General features: G+C 54.3%; 1 protein-coding gene across 1 annotated transcript; it reads left to right on the plus strand.

The window, feature by feature from the left end:
* The first annotated feature begins 11,884 nt into the window (after positions 1–11,884).
* KCNA10 (potassium voltage-gated channel subfamily A member 10) lies at positions 11,885–13,484 on the plus strand. The gene has a single exon (XM_056511674.1). The coding sequence runs from the start codon at positions 11,934–11,936 to the stop codon at positions 13,482–13,484; it is 1,551 nt and encodes a 516-aa protein (XP_056367649.1). The 5' UTR covers positions 11,885–11,933.
* Positions 13,485–18,305: the final 4,821 nt, after the last annotated feature.

Consider the following 18,305-nt stretch of genomic DNA (forward strand, 5'->3'; position numbering starts at 1 on the left):
GAGCATTCCCTGGTGAGACCCAGGGCCTGGACTGCAGCCCACACCTGGGCAGGTAAGAGCTGCTGGACACCTGGGTGCCATTTGCTCTTAAAATGTAAATGTTGCTTCTTAAAACAGGTGCTGCTGCCAGGGGAGAACCCTCAATGCCAAGGGGATTCCCTCCCTCCATGCAGCCACAGGGGGATAAATCTGACCCCAGGTGCTCCAGGCATCACTGGGGGGTTCAGGGTGGGGTTTGGGCTCTGGGAGCTGCAGCCCCTCCCCTGGAGTTGCCCCACAGCCCTGTCTGCAGCTCCTTCCCACGTTTCCTTTAAATCCAAGGGCAGCCAGGCAAGGTAGGGTTTCACTGGGGTGTAGGATTTCCGAATCTGAGTCTTTCCTGAGACAAACTCTAATCCTTACCTGCGTGTCAGAGCCGTGCAGGGACCTGCCATGCCCAGAACCCCCGGGATCCTCCTCGTGCCCAAGGAAGGGCTGTAACCCAGGCTGCAGGTGAGTGCTTGGTTTTTATTGTGTTTTCTGTGCTTTAGACACCACTGATGATAAATGGAAATGCAGCACCCAGCTGGGAGAGTTCCCACCTATATTAAGCCACTTATTTTACTTTGCTGTCAGTAGGATGTGGAAGAATCACCTGGTTGAAAAGGTTTCCATTTTATTTCCAGCTAAATTGGTGCTGGGTTGGTGGTTTTAGGGCAACTTGTGCTGATACAGGAGTTTTGGCTGCTCTTGGGTCTGTGCCCGACCCCAGACAGAGACACTCTGTGCTCTGAGCATTTGCAGCCTCTCTTTCTCTTCCAAGGTTTAAATAAATTGGTCACTTTTGGCTGTGATCTTTTTAATGGCTTTGAATGCTTTGCAAGGCTTCCATTAGAAAATCCTCAGCTGCAATCTGCTTTGTGGGGATGTGTGCAAGGAACAGTGAAGGCATGAAACACTCCCAGGAAATACTGGATCAGCCTGCTCCAAGTAAACTGTGAGGACCTGGAGAGAAATAATTAATCAGGATTTCTGACAGGCTGAAATCCGTGGCTGCCAAGGAGTCACTTAAATTCCAAAACAGTGTTTAATTCATCCATTGCATTGGGAAGAATTAAATTGGGAGGGATGGGTGCAGGAAAGATGATGACAGGTTCAGGCTGCAATAATAATATTGGTTAGTGGGTGTCTCTTTTTAGGCTTGGGAATTTGAGGGAAATTTTAGTTGATCCCAAGGATGTGGGAATCCCCAGTGCAGAGTGCTCAGAGTGACACAGAGCAGGGTGTGGGGAGGGTTAATGGGAATATTGGGTTAAAAGCTGCTGGTTCCAGTTTGTGCTTAGTGCTGAGGAATAACGATTTTCTGAAATGTTCCCCCCTGGTTCCTGCTGGTCAGTGCAGGAACCAGTCCTGGTGCTGGCTCAGTGCTCACTGCTTGCTCTACCAACACTTCCATCCTCCAAATCCCAGTGGAAAATCCATGGAAAACCAGTCACAGGGGTAAGGGATGGGTGGCAGAGCTCAGAGGGATCAGAGGTTTTCCAAGCACCACCCTGGAATTACTCGGTAAGAACAGATTTGTGTTTGATGTGTGATGAGCTTCATGGCCTCAGCAGCAGAGAATCTCTCTCTAGAGACTGTAGAAATTCAAACCAAACAAAGCCTGAACCAAATAAAGCCAAATTTTTAATAGGGAAAGAAATATTTGTCTTGCTGATTCCCGGAGAAATAGGATTGGGGCTCCTAGACTGAGCCATTCCGACCCCAAAATGGTTTAAAGTGCAGTTTTGTAGCCAAGTGATCACTTGTGCCCTGTGACTGATTCCCATCCCAGCCCGAGGTGGGGTCCAGCCCTGGAAAGCAGCTGGGAAACCGTGTCTCTGTCCTGGGGCAGGACAGCCCACCCCGGGCTGCATCTCTTTGTAAAGGTCAGGGGAAGGAGATTGGGAAATTGCTCCGGGGCAAAATCAGCTCCGTGAGAGGAGCCTGGGCTGCCGGGGAAGAGGGACCACGGAGCAGCTTCTTGCTTTCTTTTTATTTCTTTTTCTTTCTTTCTTTTTTTTTTTTTTTAAGATATTTTTTCCACACTTGGGGGTGGATTTTCCAGACCTGATTTTCCAGGATTCTTTTTATTTCCTTGGGTTTTCTCTGGAGCAGCACCTCTGGGAGACCCCAAGTTTGCACACCCAGTGGGGTGCCTGGGAGGGCTCAGTGCCCTCTGGAAGGGCTCAGTGCAGGCTGATCTCAATATTTCCCTATCCCAGTTCAGCAGCACAGCATGGAAACCTGCCCCAATTACACGGGCTGGAATAAAGCTTGAGGGAAAATCTCTGCATCCCAAGATGCTGGCAGGAGGATTCAGGATGCAGATGACTTTTGGAGGTCACTCAGGAAATGCCCTGGCTGGTGCTCTCCCATTCCTGTGTGTCCAATCCCTTTCCAGGGTGATTTTTTTGCCTTTGCTTGGGAAGTTTTGGGACAGGGAAGGAAGGCAGAGCTCACTGATGGGGCTGGGGGAGCACATGGAAAGGGAAATTGTTGTGGTTTGATTAAATCCCGCTGGAAAAACAGGCGGAGGGTTGGAAGAGAAGTGCCTGGACAAAGGGCCAGAGGGGCCCTGGGTGTCTCTGTGTCCATGATGGCACTGGGAGAACTGGAGCTCCTGATTTTCTGGATTCCTCTGTGTCCAAACTGGCACTGGGAGAACTGGAGGCTCCTGATTTTCTGGATTCCTCTGTGTCCATGCTGGCACTGGGAGCACTGGAGGCTCCTGTTTTCCAGCTTTTCTCTCCGTGGATGCGGAACCAGGTCTCTGTGAGCCCGTGGCAGAGCACCCAGCGAGCAGCTCTGCCAGGAGGGGTCACCTGGGCATCACCTCCTCTTCCTCTGCTCCACACCGCTCCTTCCTCACCCTCACTCGCCAAGCAAAGGCCTCCGAGCCTTTTGTAGACATGAAAGAAGCACGCTGGAGCCCTGGATGCCGCTGCTGCTGCCGGGCAGGACCAGCGAGGGAGCAAAAAAAAACCATTTCAGGCACAAGGAGAATGAGGGCAAGGAGTCCCACCGGGCTCACGTGGGTACCGGCATCGCCTTTCGGCAGGAGAGGCTGGAGCATCCCGGCGCTGCCCGCAGAGGCGGAGGGGCGGCTCGGGGGGCGGCGATGGCAGCTCGGGCACCCCGCTCGCCGCAGGACGATGAGGACGATGCCAAAACCGGGTTTGTTGCTCCCCTCTCGGGCTCAGCCGCCGTCGCGGCACGGGGAAGTTTGGGGGCAGAGGAGAAGAGAGTTTGGTGGGTGGGTTTGGGGCAGTCGGGTGCTGTTTTCCTTTTCCTTTTTTTTTTTTTTTTTTTTTTTTTTTTTTTTAATTTTTTATTTTTTCTTTTATTTTGCCGGGTATTTTTTGGTTGGTGGTGACCAGGGGTGAAGTTTAGTTTGTCCTTGGAGAAACAGGGAGGGTGAAGCGCTCCTGAGCACCGGATGAGGGCTGCGAGGAGCCCCGGATTCACCAGGAGCCAGAGGGTCTCACCGGCGTCATCCCAATCACTTCAATCTTAATTATTTATTGTGGTTCCGAATTCCCATGTCCTCTTCTGGGGGTTCTGGGATGGGCTGGGGGCTGCCCTGACCTCTGCACATGGAGCCACAAGCCAGGAGCGACACCGGGACCCCAAAGCTGCTCCCGGCTGCGCTCAGTGCTGCTCTTGCAGAAATCGGGATCAATGCAGGATCTGTCTGACCCCATTAGCGGCTTCCTATCGCTTTCCATTTATACCTTCTCTCCATTTTTGGCTCCGGCCGCCGACCTCCTCCAGGCTTTGCTGCCGGTGCAGATTCTGAGGGGGGACAAAGTCATTTGCTCATCCCTAGGAGCGGACTGAGGTTACAGCGCCGGGCTCCGGATGCCGCGGGTGGGGGAGCAGGTGAGGGGAGCGGCTCTGCCTCCATCCCAGCGCTTCGGGACAGGCTGGGAAAGTTTCCCATCGATTTGGGATCGGATTCTTTGCCGTAAGCAGGAGGTGGCAGCGCGGGGGCGGCTGCCGGCCCCAGTCCGGATGGAGCCGGGATGCTCCAGAGGGAAGAGGTCACTCCACGAACCCCCTTTCTCACACCTCTGCTGGCTCAGGCTGATCAAAGCACGTTCCGAGCGCTTTGTGTCCGTGTGTCCATTCATGAGCCGCCTCCCAGAGCGTGTCCAACACTCTGCAGCAGCAACTGCTCCGTGAATCCCGGCGGGGACCAGCCCCAGCCCCGGGAGAGCCCACTCAGCATCCCCAAAGAGCCACCGCAGCACCTCGCAGCCAAAAATCCATTTAAACCTTTTCCTGAATCAGGCTGGAACACGGCTCAGAGTGCAGGGAAGATGAGGAGGGCTCAGCTGCAGCCAAGCCTGGCCCGGTCCCAGCTTGTCCCTGTCCCTGTCCCTGTCCCTTGGCTGAGCACCGGCACCGCCGCAGGGCTGATTCCATCCCATCTGCCTTTCCCTGCTACCTGTGCCGGGCTGTGGCTGCTTTCATGGCACACCCCGAGCGGGACCTCGCAGGAACAGGAACACGCCCTCGCTGGTTATTAAATTACATCCTGACCCGGTTAATCCATAGCTGATTAATTTTGGACTCCATGGCTGGGTATAAGAAAAGGGTTCATCTGTCTCGTGGCGTGTACTGTATGTACTGAGCTCTCTGATAATCAGATTTTTTTTTTTTTTTCATATAAAAAAATAGGGGTGGAAAAATCAGAAGGAGGTATGAAAAGTGTAGGGGTCTGGCTGGACACAGGTCCCTGCCTGCCATGGGGTCAGCAGTGATGGATGCTCCATCCCAGCACTGAAAATCCACCTGGGGATCTTCCTCATGTGCATCTTTTCCTGGAGAGCTCCTGCCTGGCTTTATGTCACATCCACAGCCCTGGGGAAACTGAGGCACGGGCAGGGAAGTAGCCCACAGGAGCTGGGGGCTGCTTGCTCAGGCTCATAATTTGTTTCCTGGTGCAATTCCATGGAATCCCGGCATGGTTTGGGTTGGAAAGGATGTTAAAGCCCATCCAGTCCCAGCCCTGCCGTGCCAGGGACACCTCCTGCTGTCCCAGCTGCTCCCAGCCCTGTCCAGCCTGGCCTGGGACATTTCCAGAGATCCAGGGGCAGCCACAGCTGCTCTGGGCACCCTGTGCCAGCCCTGCCCACCCTCACAGGGAGGATTTTGTCCCAAATCCACTCTCTTTCAGTTTAAAGACAACGTGTGTGTTTAAACATTGAGGTTCATCCTGCTCCCCTCTCTCCCCTCCCTCCTCTTGCCACAGACAAATTTTAAGCTCTGCTTCTGAAAGCAAAGAGGTTCAGGTCTGGCTGCTCCTGAGCCCTGGGCTCTCCTGGGGCTGGGGAAACCCTGGGATTGCTCTGAGCCACACCACTATTTCAGTATATTTTGGCACCTTCTCCATTTCTCCACTATTCCCACAGTCAGGATTCGAAATCAGGGGCAGATTTTGCCAGACTCCATCATCCCCTGGAAGATCTGAATTATTATTTCCTATATATTCATCATTCATAAACTACCAGCCACTCCCCTCCTGCTTATCCCCTCACAGCTGCACACATTTGCTTGGCATTTAAAGAGTTCAATTTGCAAACACCTCTCCTGAGGAGGAGGATGAGCCACAGATTTGTGAGTGTCCCCCTCCAGCAAGCCCAGAAGCTCCTTGATTTCCTTCCAGAGTGATTCCTGCCCCTCTCCATCAATGCCAGATGCCCAGGGCAGCTCACTGAGCCTCCAAGGACACTCAGTGCCGGAATCACAGCTCCAGCATTAACAACCCCAGCCCGAATCGAGGGCGTTGAAGGGTCTGGGTTGTGGTTTTCCATCTTGCACCCCCCCAAAATCCAGCCCTCCTGATGCTGGGGGACTGTTGCTAATTGAGGGGCACTTCAATTAGCTGGGATGAGAAATAAGAAAAATTCCCTTGGTGGGGACTCTGCGGAGCCGCCTGAGCTCCATGGCAGAGCCGCGGGGCTGGAATTACCGCACCCCAGGTAATTAGTGCTGCCAGAGAGGACAATTAGCAGAGGCTCATTAGTGCCCTGAGCTGCTCCGTGGCCCGAAGCCGCTGCTTCGAAATCACACAGATTTCTCAGAGATCTCTGTGAAATTCCCGTTTTGCTCGGGAATTCAGGAAATGCAAATGAACTGCCCGACGGGACCTGCGGGACCCCTCCTTGTTCCCACCCTGCTCCAGCTCATCCCGTGTCAGATCAAAGGGAAAGGGCTGGGATCAGCTGCTCTGTCTCCTGCGCTATTTCCCACAGAGAAAATTAAGCTCCTTGTCCAAATAATAACTCAGGGACCTGCTGCCAAAAAATTCCTCCTCTGCCAGCTAATCCCTCTCTGCTGTGGGACAGGCTCGGGGGTGTTTTATCTCCGCGCTGGTGTCAGGGCTGTGCACGCAGAGCTGCTGAGCGGCGATCCCCTACCAGGACTTGCTGGATTCTGGTCCATCCGGAGGCAGGACACCCTCAGGGGCCAAATTTGCCTGTGGGATAAATCCCAGCAGAGCCGGTGGTTCCAGGAGCGGGGGATTAGAGGGAAAGAAGCGCCGGAGGAGTGGCTGGAGGGAGGATTTAAATCCTTCGAGCCAAGGGGGTGTTTAGAGTCACCTTGGCGGGGTGCAAAGGCAGAAGTTTCCCGGGGGTGTCCGGGGTGCAGCCGAGCCCCAGAGATGAGGGAGTTGTGTAAGTGCCCCGTTTCTGGGAGGCAGTGATGCCATTCGGGCATCTCCCCCCACGACCACAGCGCTGCTTTCACTCCAGGGATATCCCTGTTATCAGCGGGTTTTTGCTAAAACTCCTCAGATTTCCTGTTCCTCTGGATGCTTTTCGTGCGCTGTATTTCCCTCAGCCACAGCTGCTCTTTGGCCGGGTGCAGTAAGTGACCCTGGTTAGTTCCAAGTAGATTTTTTTGGGGAAAAAAACACCAGAAGAGGTCGGATTTTGCCTACAGCCCTCATCACCTGTGCTCAAAGCCCTTCCAAAGCTGGGTTTGGAGGGGAGGTGCACACAGGCTGAATTGAGGTGCCAGGAATATTAATTGAATTATTTTTTGTTAATAGATGCCCTCATGGGGTGAGGGTAAATTTAAGGTCTGTAGTCTATAGAGGTGGAGAAATGGTGTATAAAATAATAACGCTGCCCTGACGGAGCTGATCAAAGGTCTGGATAATCTCCTGTCCCCTTTCCATCACTGGAGGATGGAGATGTCTGTAAGATGCTCCAAGCCGGGCTCTCCTCCGGGACAGGGAGGTTTAATGTGCTCATTAACGCCGTGAGAGGAGAAATAGCTCAGAGGACAGAAAAGGATGCTGGAGGGGGGGAAATCGAGGTGACCGGGTCCCTCAAGAGCAAAGGAACGTCACCGAGAGGAATCCAGGAATTCAGGCTGAAGCCTGCGGGTAGAAATGTGCCACCCATGGCCTGGGAGGGCGAGGAGGGGACAGAGGAGGAAGAGGAGGGTGGGGACATAATTTGGGTGAAGGGAGAGGTGGGATCCAGCCCTGGGTGAGGCCAACAGGGACGAAATCACTCTGGAGCACCCAAGGCGAGATGACCGTGAGGGGTAGCAGGCTCCGGAATGGAAAGGAGGTAAAACCAGGGAAATAAAACAAAAATCTCAGTTATTTTAACCACTCGTGCCAACCTGCCTGCTCCTGCCCACCCTGGGCGCTTATTCATTAATGAATGAATTCCTGGAGGTGACAAGCCCGGGTGACAAGTGGCGCTGGGGGTCGGAGGCAGCATCCAGCTGCACCCAGGAGGGAGGAAGGGCCCGTCCCTCCTCTCCCTCGCCCCCAGCGATGCCCTTTGCTGGGCTGTGCCAGCCGTACCCGCTGCTGCAACTGGTCCCAGTCACCCCGGGGCGGGGACGGAGATGTCCCACGTGGTGGTGGCACTGTGGCCGTCCCCTCCTGGAAAGGCGCCCGCTGTCCCCACGGCCACAGGCGAGAGGTAGGTGGGCAGGGGGGATGCTCCAACCCTTGGGCTTTCCCCTCCCCTCCTCTTTTCAAAGCCATTATTTTAAATTCGCACTCGAACGCGCCCTTTTGCCGGCCGTAAATCTCTGCCCGCCGGTGCCAGCGGTGTGCGGGTCCCTGTCCCCGCTCTGTGTCCCCTCCCGGGGGACCAGCTCAGACCTCGCCACGTCACGGACAAGACTTGTCCGAGCTGGACCATCCGCAGCATTATTGGGGATTAAAGGTGGCCCTGCCAGAAGGACGCGTCCTCCCCCGGCGGGTGGGGGCCGGAGCCGGGGCCGGGTCCCCCCTCCCCGGGCAGGGGGCGTGGGGACAGCGTGTCCCCAGCAGCTCCTGTCCCCATGGAGGATGCCAGGGCTGATTTCAGGGCTGATTTCAGGGCTCCCAGGGGATGGCGGGGCCGAGGTCAAAGCCCCAGTTCCCCGGTGAACCCAAGAGAGAGGAGCCTTTGCAATGACATCGCCTGCGTTATCCCAAAGGCGCCTTTCAGGGGTACGGCCGGACTTTTTTCTCATCTCCGCTTCCCTCCACATCCCTAGCTGTGGTTAATAACTCTCTTCCCAGATGCAGACAGCGCTGGCGCTTCCATGCCCTGGCCAGGTAAGTCCTTAGGAGCTGCCGAGGGTGGGCACAGGGAACAATCTCCTCCTTTCTCACCCCGTTCAGGGAGGGGAGGGGATGGGAGCGAGGAGAGACCCAACATCTCCAACAACATGGAAAAACCTTGGGAATGGCCATTGTTCTCCGCAGGGCGGTCGGAGGAGGAGGAGGAGGAGGGGATTGCCGGCGGGAAGGTTTCACTGGGTGCAGAGAGCAAAGCACGGCCCCGACTCGCTGGGATGCGATGGGTGAAACACAAACCCTCCCTCAAAATGACCTTTCTCTTTCACCGTCGCTCTCCCTCGCGTGGTTTTTTTGTTATTATTATGATTTTCCGCAGGCAGGGATTTCCGCTGAAGGATATTAGTTAATCAGATTCTGAGAAGCAGATGTTGGGTGATTTAGGAGGAAAAAACGAGGCAACTTTCTAGTTCAAGCCTCGGCTGGAGCCCGGAGCGTGGTGCAAAGCTTAGGGAGGAGGTTTTGTGGCTTTGGGATGCACTGTTCATTTTGGTCTTAATTAAAAATGAGACAGACAAGGTGGTTTGGGGACAGGTGGGGCAGCTCCCTGCAGTGATGGGGACAGACAGACATCAGCAGGCTCTGGGGCTTTAAGGCAAGGGAAGGAACCTCAGAGCCCTGCATCCCATGGGAAGCTGTTCCAAGGGCTTGAAATGGAGCTAGAAAGCTCTGGGAATTTCATGGTCAGCTTCAGCTTTGTTCCACTGCCAAGAGAAGTTCCTGTATGTGTGGCCTCTGAGTCCTTCCCCTGGCTGGAGGTGTGGTGGATCAGCTCATCCTGCCACTGAACACTGAGGTCTGATTCAAACTTTATTTTAAAATCAGCTTGGGGTTTATATTAAGAAAACACAAGAATGCAAGAAGGGAATGATGTGTGCTGCTTTTCTTCTTTCCTTTAGTACTCCTTTTTCCCTTGAAAGTGCTTTATCTGGGCCAGGCTTGTTGCAGAATCCCTTTGCAGGCCTCCTGATGCTCCTGAAACCAGGGTTATCCTCAGCTGGGAGTTGCCACAAATCATCCTGCCAGCACCAGCTTCTCACAAAGCCACCAAATATCCAGCCTGGGATGAATCCAGCCTGGGATGAATCCAGCCCCATGGAGAGCAGCTGCACCTCGGGCATGCCCGAGCTGGGGCTGCAGGACTCAGGTTTGGGGTCCTTGAGGCTCCTCAGCTTTGCCTGAGCTCACTTTGGGGACACTGCTGCTGCTCCAGGCATCACTTCTGTCCTTACCCCAACCACTCCTCTCTGCATGTCCCCAGGAGGGAAATTCAGCACAAAACCAGCCTGGAGCAGCTCAGCAGGGCTGGATTTCTAAGAACAGCCAAGCTCTGTGGGTTTACTTCAAGCAAAGAGACCTGGTCTGTAAATAGCTTATGATAAATTGTAGGATTTGTCCCAAACCCAGAATCTCTTCTAGGCTGAGCCTTGTCTGGGACATGGGTGCTGGATGAAGTTCTGCTGTAAAGCTGAGAGGAGGAGAGGGAGGATTTGTCACAAGTCAGGATCTTAATGCCCATTTCTGCAGCAGATTGGGGATTTTGGCTTGTCCTACCCCAATTTCCAGCTGTGTGCCAGCAAGGACAGATCCTCTGCTCCTGGGGAGGCAAAACCTTCAGTGCCCCAAATTATTCCAGTGAAACTGGGAGGCACTGGGAGCAGCATCCATGGGGGATGGGACCCTGCCCAGCACTGGGAAACAAACCCTGCACTGGGGACCATCCTCACCACAGGACTGGCCCTGGTGCCTCTGCTGCTGCTCCATGGCCTAAATTGTGTTGCTATTCCTGGCAGTTGAGGGCATTTGGGTTTTTTGTGTCCCTCTCTCTGGAGCTGGCTGGGGAAGAAAGCCAGAGTGCCCTTGGTGAGCAGCAGTCATGCAGAGCAGCTCCACGTGTCCTCCTGTGGTGTCTCATGTCTGGGAAATACATTTGGAGGGGAAATAAATCAGGGCACTGAATTTACTTGGAAAGTTCATTTTGGGGAAAATCTCCACAGAACTGTTCCCTGTTAACACCTAATTTCTCTCTGTGCTTCTCCCTGAGGTAAGACAGGTAATTTCCCAGCTCCATAACTTGGCCTGGTCCCTGGGCTCCTCTTTGAGTACAGAATGTGTGTGGGAATATTTGGGGACATGGTGACAGTTCCTGAGCACCTCACAGAGCTGGGCTGGGAAATCATGCACCCCATGGCCTGAAAGGCGCCTCCAGGTGATCCCCAGGCTTAGTCCTGAGCTGCTTCCTGGGGCTGGGAATGTCAGGTCTGTTGTGGAGGGGGACCAGGAGAGCTCTGGAGGATCCCACCCCATCCTCTGCCTGCCCCAAGGGAAGGATCCTGTTCCTGCCCCTCTTCCCAGATCAAGGGGTTCTCCAAGGCTGGTGGGCATTTCTCCTCCTGGGCTGCATTCCCCAAATTCCAGTGCAGTTCCTGCTTTGGGAATTGTTCCCAAACAATGGTTGAGCCATCTGCAAGGTGCCCAGGACCTCCAACGCCTCTCCCACCTGGATCAAGGGCTGCCCTTAACTTGGGACAGCCGTGTTTAAATCCTCCAAATCCTGCTCTGAACTTTGGATTTGCACCTGGAAATGGATGAAATGAGCCCTTGCTCTGGAATCACTGGGGGGAGTCTGGGTGGGATTCACCCCCATCTGTTGCATCTAAGATGTTGCTTGGGGTGAAATTAGCAGGAAAGGCCTTTGCAGGGTTATACAAAGATGTTTATTTTCAGCCACACATCGTTGCAGGGTTCAGGGAACAAAGGCAAAGAGGTGAGGAGGGTCCAGGCTAAAGAACATGGGATAAGAGAGGTGGGGAAAGCATCAGGGACCAATTATTAAAAGACACAGGGGTGCTACCAGGGAAGGGCTGAAACAAAGAACCAACAGGGAATTCAGGTGGGAGTGACTGACAGGTTAACAGACAGGGAGAGGGCCCAGGCTTAACTCAGGGAACAGATCAGGGGTTACATTTCTTAGTTAGGAAAACTTTTCTGGGTCTCTACACCCATCCTCTGCTGCTGCCTGACCCTTCATCCCTGGGTTCTGTGGGTGGTTTGGGGAGGCTGAACCATGGCAGAGCCATTTAAAATGTGTGCAGGAATCAAAGACGAGCAACTTGCTGGGACCCATTTTGCCACTCAGCGACACTACTGCTTGCACTAATAACCAGAGCAGGACGGTGAGAGCTCAGGCTGGTTGCAGCCTGCCCAGGCACAGCTCAGCCGTGTGTCCCTGTCCCCTGCAGATCCTCCTAGCGTGGGAGAGGCGCGGGCAGCCGGCGGCGGCCGCGGGGATTTCTGCTGCTGAGCTGATTAGCGTATGATGGACGTGGCCAGTTGGAAGGAGATGGAGGTGGCACTAGTCAGCTTTGACAACGCCGATCAGATCGTGGAGGATCCCTGCTACTCCAACGAGCTCAGCCCCGCCGGGCAGTCGCGGAAAGGCCACCCCAGCTGCGCCAACCTGCTGTCCAACCTGCGCATCCTCATCAACAGCGAGAACGCCAACAATGAGACCATCTTCTCCAGGTTCTCCGCCGACTTCAGCGACCACCTGGTGGGGGAGAGGGTGGGCATGGATGAGGGGGACCAGCGAGTCATCATCAACATCGCTGGGCTGAGGTTTGAGACCCGGCTCAAGACCCTGGACCAGTTCCCCGAGACCTTGCTTGGGGACCCGGAAAAGAGGATGCGCTACTTCGACTCCATGAGGAACGAGTATTTCTTTGACAGGAACAGGCCCAGTTTTGATGGGATCCTGTACTATTACCAGTCCGGGGGGAAAATACGGCGCCCGGCCAACGTCCCCATCGACGTCTTTGCTGATGAAATCACCTTCTACGAGCTGGGTGATGAAGCCATGGACCAGTTCCGGGAGGATGAAGGGTTCATCAAGGATCCTGAGACCCTCTTACCAACCAATGACTTTCACAGGCAGTTCTGGCTGCTCTTTGAGTACCCCGAGAGCTCCAGTGCAGCCAGAGGAGTAGCTTTGGTCTCCGTGCTGGTCATCGTCATCTCCATCATCATCTTCTGCATGGAGACCCTGCCGGAGTTCCGGGAGGAGAGGGAGTTTAGGTCCACCCAGGAGCTTTCTAAGAACGTGACAGACACCTTGGTGGCCCACAGCACCTTCACGGACCCTTTCTTCGTCATAGAGACCGCCTGCATCGTCTGGTTCTCCTTCGAGCTCTTCGTCCGCTTCATCGTGTGCCCCAGCAAGACCGAGTTCTTCAGGAACATCATGAACATCATCGACATCGTGTCCATCATCCCCTACTTCGTGACGCTCACCACCGAGCTGATCCAGCAGAGCGAGCTCAACGGGCAGCAGAACATGTCGCTGGCCATCCTGCGCATCATCCGCCTCGTCAGGGTCTTCCGCATCTTCAAGCTCTCCCGGCACTCCAAGGGGCTGCAGATCCTGGGCCAGACCCTCAAGGCCAGCATGAGGGAGCTGGGCTTGCTCATCTTCTTCCTCTTCATCGGCGTCATCCTCTTCTCCAGCGCCGTCTACTTCGCCGAGGTGGACGAGCCGCAGTCGCATTTCTCCAGCATCCCCGACGGTTTCTGGTGGGCCGTGGTCACCATGACCACCGTGGGCTACGGGGACATGTGTCCCACCACGCTGGGCGGGAAGATCGTGGGCACCCTGTGCGCCATCGCGGGCGTGCTGACCATCGCCCTGCCCGTGCCCGTCATCGTCTCCAACTTCAACTACTTCTACCACCGCGAGACGGAGAACGAGGAGAAGCAGATGCTGCCCGGGGAGGTGGAGCGGCTGCTGGCCAGCGTGGCCACGGGCAGCGGCAGCATGGAGTCACTCAACAAGACCAACGGGGGGTACCCTCGAGACAAGGCCAAAAAGTGATGAGGGACTGGGCACAGTCAGGTGGGATTGGCTGGAAAATGTATCCAACATCTGCATGCTCTGGTTGTTTTTTTTTTTTTAATAATACGCTGCTGCTTTTTTTTTTCTAGACCATTTTGATTTCCTGTGGCTGTTCAAATAAACACCATCTTTCTTATCTCTCTGCCCTGCCCATCGGTCTGGTGTTTTTTATTTGATGCTCATCTGCTTGACATTTCTCTTCTCTGTCCCTGGTGACAGAGTGGAATTCCCACATACAGAGATTTCCCCATTTCCTGGAGAGGAATAAGGGCAAAATGACATGAAATGCTTGGCTTGGTGACACCCAGCTGTCCAGGGATGAAGGTGGGTCCAGCTCCCTGCTTTTTTTTTTTTTAATTCCATTTTAAATAGTTCCTCCCCTCCTACCACTTCAGATCTGACCAATTCCCACACCTGCAACAGCTCTGACTGAAAATTAAGCTGGCAAAAAGCAATGAGGAGGGATATTTTTAGCTGGATGGGTTCCCTGGTCTGCCTGACTAATTAATTTGGATGGCACAGCAGGGTGGGCAGTCAGGGCAGCAGGTGGGGGATCAGGGGATGCTGACCAGGCACTGTGGCACAGCCACACCAAAAGCTCAAAGCCCACCAGGGTTCTGCTGGAAAACTGAGCTCTGAGCGAGGGATTGGGATTTCTCCTGCTCATTATCCACAAACAGCCCTGGGGACGAGCCACGGTGACCTTGTAGCTTTTATTGTCACTTCTGGTGCTGCAAAGGGGGCACAGAGCGATGAGAGCCAACATTTCCTGACAGCTTCACTCCCTGTTGGAACAAGGCACTTCTGCTTTCCTAAAAATGCAAATTTCCAGTGGCACTTTGGATGGGAGCAGCCAGCAACAGCTCATTTTGCCATTCTCTCCAATGCCAGCAGGTTTTCTGACAAAAACATTTTGTTCCCACTTCACTGTTTCACTCGATTTTTTTTTCTTTTTTTTCTTTTTTTTTCTTTTTTTTTTTTTTTTTTTTCTGCCTTCATTAAAATCCCAGCTTCTCTTGCAGTGTCTCATCTGCTCTGATGTCCCACACCTGCTGCACGGATGTCTCATCTCCTGACACATCCTCATGATCATTGCACAGCATCCCTCGTTTGCAATTCCATTCAGACAGCAGTGGTGGAACAGGGATTAGATTTATTGCTCCTGCTCTCTTGTGGCTTTGGGATTTTCCCTGTAGCAGAAATCCCACAGCCCTGTGGGAGGGGGTTATTTTGGTTTTGGGGTTATTTTGGATTTTTCTGTGCACTGTCTTTCTGCAATGAGTTGTTTTGCACCCCAGGAGATGGATCTGAGACATGACCAGAACAATTAATTTCCCTCTGGGACAAATCCCACTTATCACCTGCTCTCCTTGTTGTTTTTTTCCTGTTCCTCCACCATCCTTTTCCCCTTCCTTGCAGCCCTCACACCATCATCTCATCAGCTGTGGGAACAGCTCCCAGCTCCTCTCTTTTCACCTCAATTCTCTCCAGCAGCTCTTTTTATTTTTATTTCATAGCAGGTTCTTTCTCCTTTTCTTCCAGAAAACTTGAATTTTTTCCATTTTTTTCTATTTTTATTGCTCCCCTCCTCAAATTATCTCCCAGCCTCTCTAATCAGAAGCACTTTTGGTGGTTTTTCCTCGGGAAATCACCATGAAAAACTCTGATGAGAAGGTTTGGGCTGGGAAATATTCAGCCTGATCAGTCATGAGCACATTTCCACTCCTCCTGCACACGTGGACTGTAATGGTGCTGGGATGGATGCATGGATGGATGGATGGATGCATGGATGGATGGATGGATGGACAACCTAATTCTTATCAACTTGTAAAATTAATCCTCAAATAAACGAATAAATGCTTCAAAATCTGGTATGCAGAAAATATTGTTTGTTTGGACTCAACTTTTTTTGCTCCTGGCTTTGTGCTGCTCCATGGCAACACAATCCCAGCTGGGACTTGTGTGTGGGAGGGGGGAGACTGGGGCAATAGAGAATCCCACAAGGGTTTGGGTTGGAAGGGACCTTAAAATTCATCTCATTCCACCTCCTGCCATGGGCAGGGACAGCTTCTCCTCTCCTGCTCCAAGCCCCATCCAGCCTGGCCTTGGGCACTTCCAGATTATACTTTCAGATGATTTCAGCTCTGAGCTCAGTGAGATGAGGACAAACTGCAGTTTGGCTCTCACCATCCCTTGTGGGGGGCCAGGTCCCAGGGGGATCCCTGGCTGATGCCATGGGAAGGGGATCAGAGGCATTAAACCTCTCCAGACACATCAACCTATTCCAAATTTGCCCAAAAGTGGAGGAAAACCAGGCTAGGAATTCCCAGTGTCAACACTGATGGAAACCTGTGAGAAACCCCTTTTTCCTGCACAATTTGCAGCTTTGTCACTTCCCAAACACCAGCCCAGAGCTCAAAGCTCAGTGGAATCCATAAAAACCTTCAATATTTGTCCTGTTCCAGAGCCAACCCCAACGAGCCAATCTGTCACATCCTTCTGCACAGAGGATGAATTCCCTCTTCCAATTTTTTACTGCCTCAGGAAAAGCTAAAAGAAGACAAGAACCCCCTTTTGCTGTATCAGAAAGGTGTCCTGGCCACTTTTTATCCTTGGAGCAAGACAAAACCTGTGGCCAGGTGTGAAATATTTGCAGGTAGGAGCGACTCCCTCCTTAGAGCTGAAATTCTCCAGAATCCCAGAATGGTTTTGGTGGGAAGGGGCCTTAAAGCCATGGGCAGGGACATTTTCCACCATCCCAGGGTGCTCCAAGCCCTGTCCAGCCTGGCCTGGGACACTTCCAGGAGCTCAGGTTGGCACGGGAGCCACGAGGTGGCACTCCAGGATCGGCGCTTCCCTGCCACGGGCTCTGAATCCGCTTTTCTGTCACATCCCGAGGTGTCTCCTCGGACCTGAGATCACCTCTGGAGGACATGCAGGCGGTTTGGAGCCCAGGAGGCTGCAGGAGGCTGTTTTTAGAGGTTTTCATGGTTGTTTATTCTTCCTTATCTCAGGAATGCTTTGTCCTGCTCGCCAGACGTCCAGGGCAGAATCTGCCTGGCAGAGGCAGAATTTATCTTTTATACTCTAAATTACCTACTAGGTATTTACAATTATTTTCCAATACAATACAACTTTGTTAAACTGTCCAGCTTTGTCCCCATCCAATCTGAAATCCCAAACCCGCATCCCAAACCCGCATCCCGAACCCGCATCCCGAACCCGCATCCCAAACCCGCACCCCGAACCTGCATCCCAAACCCACATCCCAAACCCGCATCCCAAACCCGCATCCCGAACCCGCATCCCAAACCCGCATCCCGAACCCGCATCCCGAACCTCCATCCCAAACCCGCATCCCGAACCTCCATCCCAAACCCGCATCCCAAACCCGCATCCCGAACCTCCATCCCAAACCCGCATCCCGAACCTCCATCCCAAACCCGCATCCCAAACCCGCATCCCAAACCCGCACCCCGAACCCGCACCCCGAACCCGCATCCCGAACCCGCATCCCGAACCCGCATCCCGAACCTCCATCCCAAACCCGCATCCCGAACATCCATCCCGAACCCGCATCCCGAACCTCCATCCCAAACCCGCATCCCGAACCCGCATCCCGAACCCGCATCCCGAACCCGCATCCCGAACCTCCATCCCAAACCCGCATCCCGAACCCGCATCCCACCGCATCCCGAACCCACATCCCAAACCCGCATCCCGAACCCGCATCCCGAACCTCCATCCCGAACCCGCATCCCGAACCCGCATCCCGAACCCGCATCCCAAACCCGCATCCCGAACCTCCATCCCGAACCCGCATCCCGAACCCACATCCCAAACCCGCATCCCGAACCCGCATCCCGAACCTCCATCCCAAACCCGCATCCCGAACCCGCATCCCACCGCATCCCGAACCCACATCCCAAACCCGCATCCCGAACCCGCATCCCGAACCCGCATCCCAAACCCGCATCCCGAATCATCCCGAACCTCCATCCCAAACCCGCATCCCGAACCTCCATCCCAAACCTCCATCCCAAACCCGCATCCCAAACCCGCATCCCGAACCTCCATCCCAAACCCGCATCCCGCCGCATCCCAAACCCGCATCCCAAACCCGCATCCCAAACCCGCATCCCGAACCTCCATCCCAAACCCGCATCCCGAACCTCCATCCCAAACCCGCATCCCAAACCCGCATCCCAAACCCGCATCCCAAACCCGCACCCCGAACCCGCATCCCGAACCTCCATCCCAAACCCGCATCCCGAACCCACATCCCGAACCTCCATCCCGAACCCGCATCCCGAACCCGCATCCCGAACCCGCATCCCGAACCTCCATCCCGAACCCGCATCCCGAACCCACATCCCGAACCTCCATCCCGAACCCGCATCCCGAACCCGCATCCCGCCGCATCCCAAACCCGCATCCCGAACCTCCATCCCAAACCCGCATCCCGAACCCGCATCCCAAACCCGCATCCCGAACCCGCATCCCGAACCTCCATCCCAAACCCGCATCCCGAACCCGCATCCCAAACCCACATCCCAAACCCGCATCCCGAACCCGCATCCCGAACCCGCATCCCGAACCCGCATCCCGAACCTCCATCCCAAACCCGCATCCCGAACCCGCATCCCGAACCCGCATCCCGAACCCGCATCCCGAACCCGCATCCCGAACCCGCATCCCGAACCCGCATCCCAAACCCGCATCCCGAACCCGCATCCCGAACCCGCATCCCGAACCCGCATCCCAAACCCACATCCCGAACCCGCATCCCAAACCTCCATC

The sequence above is a fragment of the Oenanthe melanoleuca genome, chromosome 26 (genome assembly GCF_029582105.1).
Source record: "Oenanthe melanoleuca isolate GR-GAL-2019-014 chromosome 26, OMel1.0, whole genome shotgun sequence".
NCBI classification, from domain to species: Eukaryota; Metazoa; Chordata; class Aves; order Passeriformes; family Muscicapidae; genus Oenanthe; species Oenanthe melanoleuca.

Excerpts from the sequence above, each read along its gene's own strand:
- KCNA10 (XM_056511674.1), top strand. The coding sequence starts at position 11,934 with ATGATGGACGTGGCCAGTTGGAAGGAGATGGAGGTGGCACTAGTCAGC.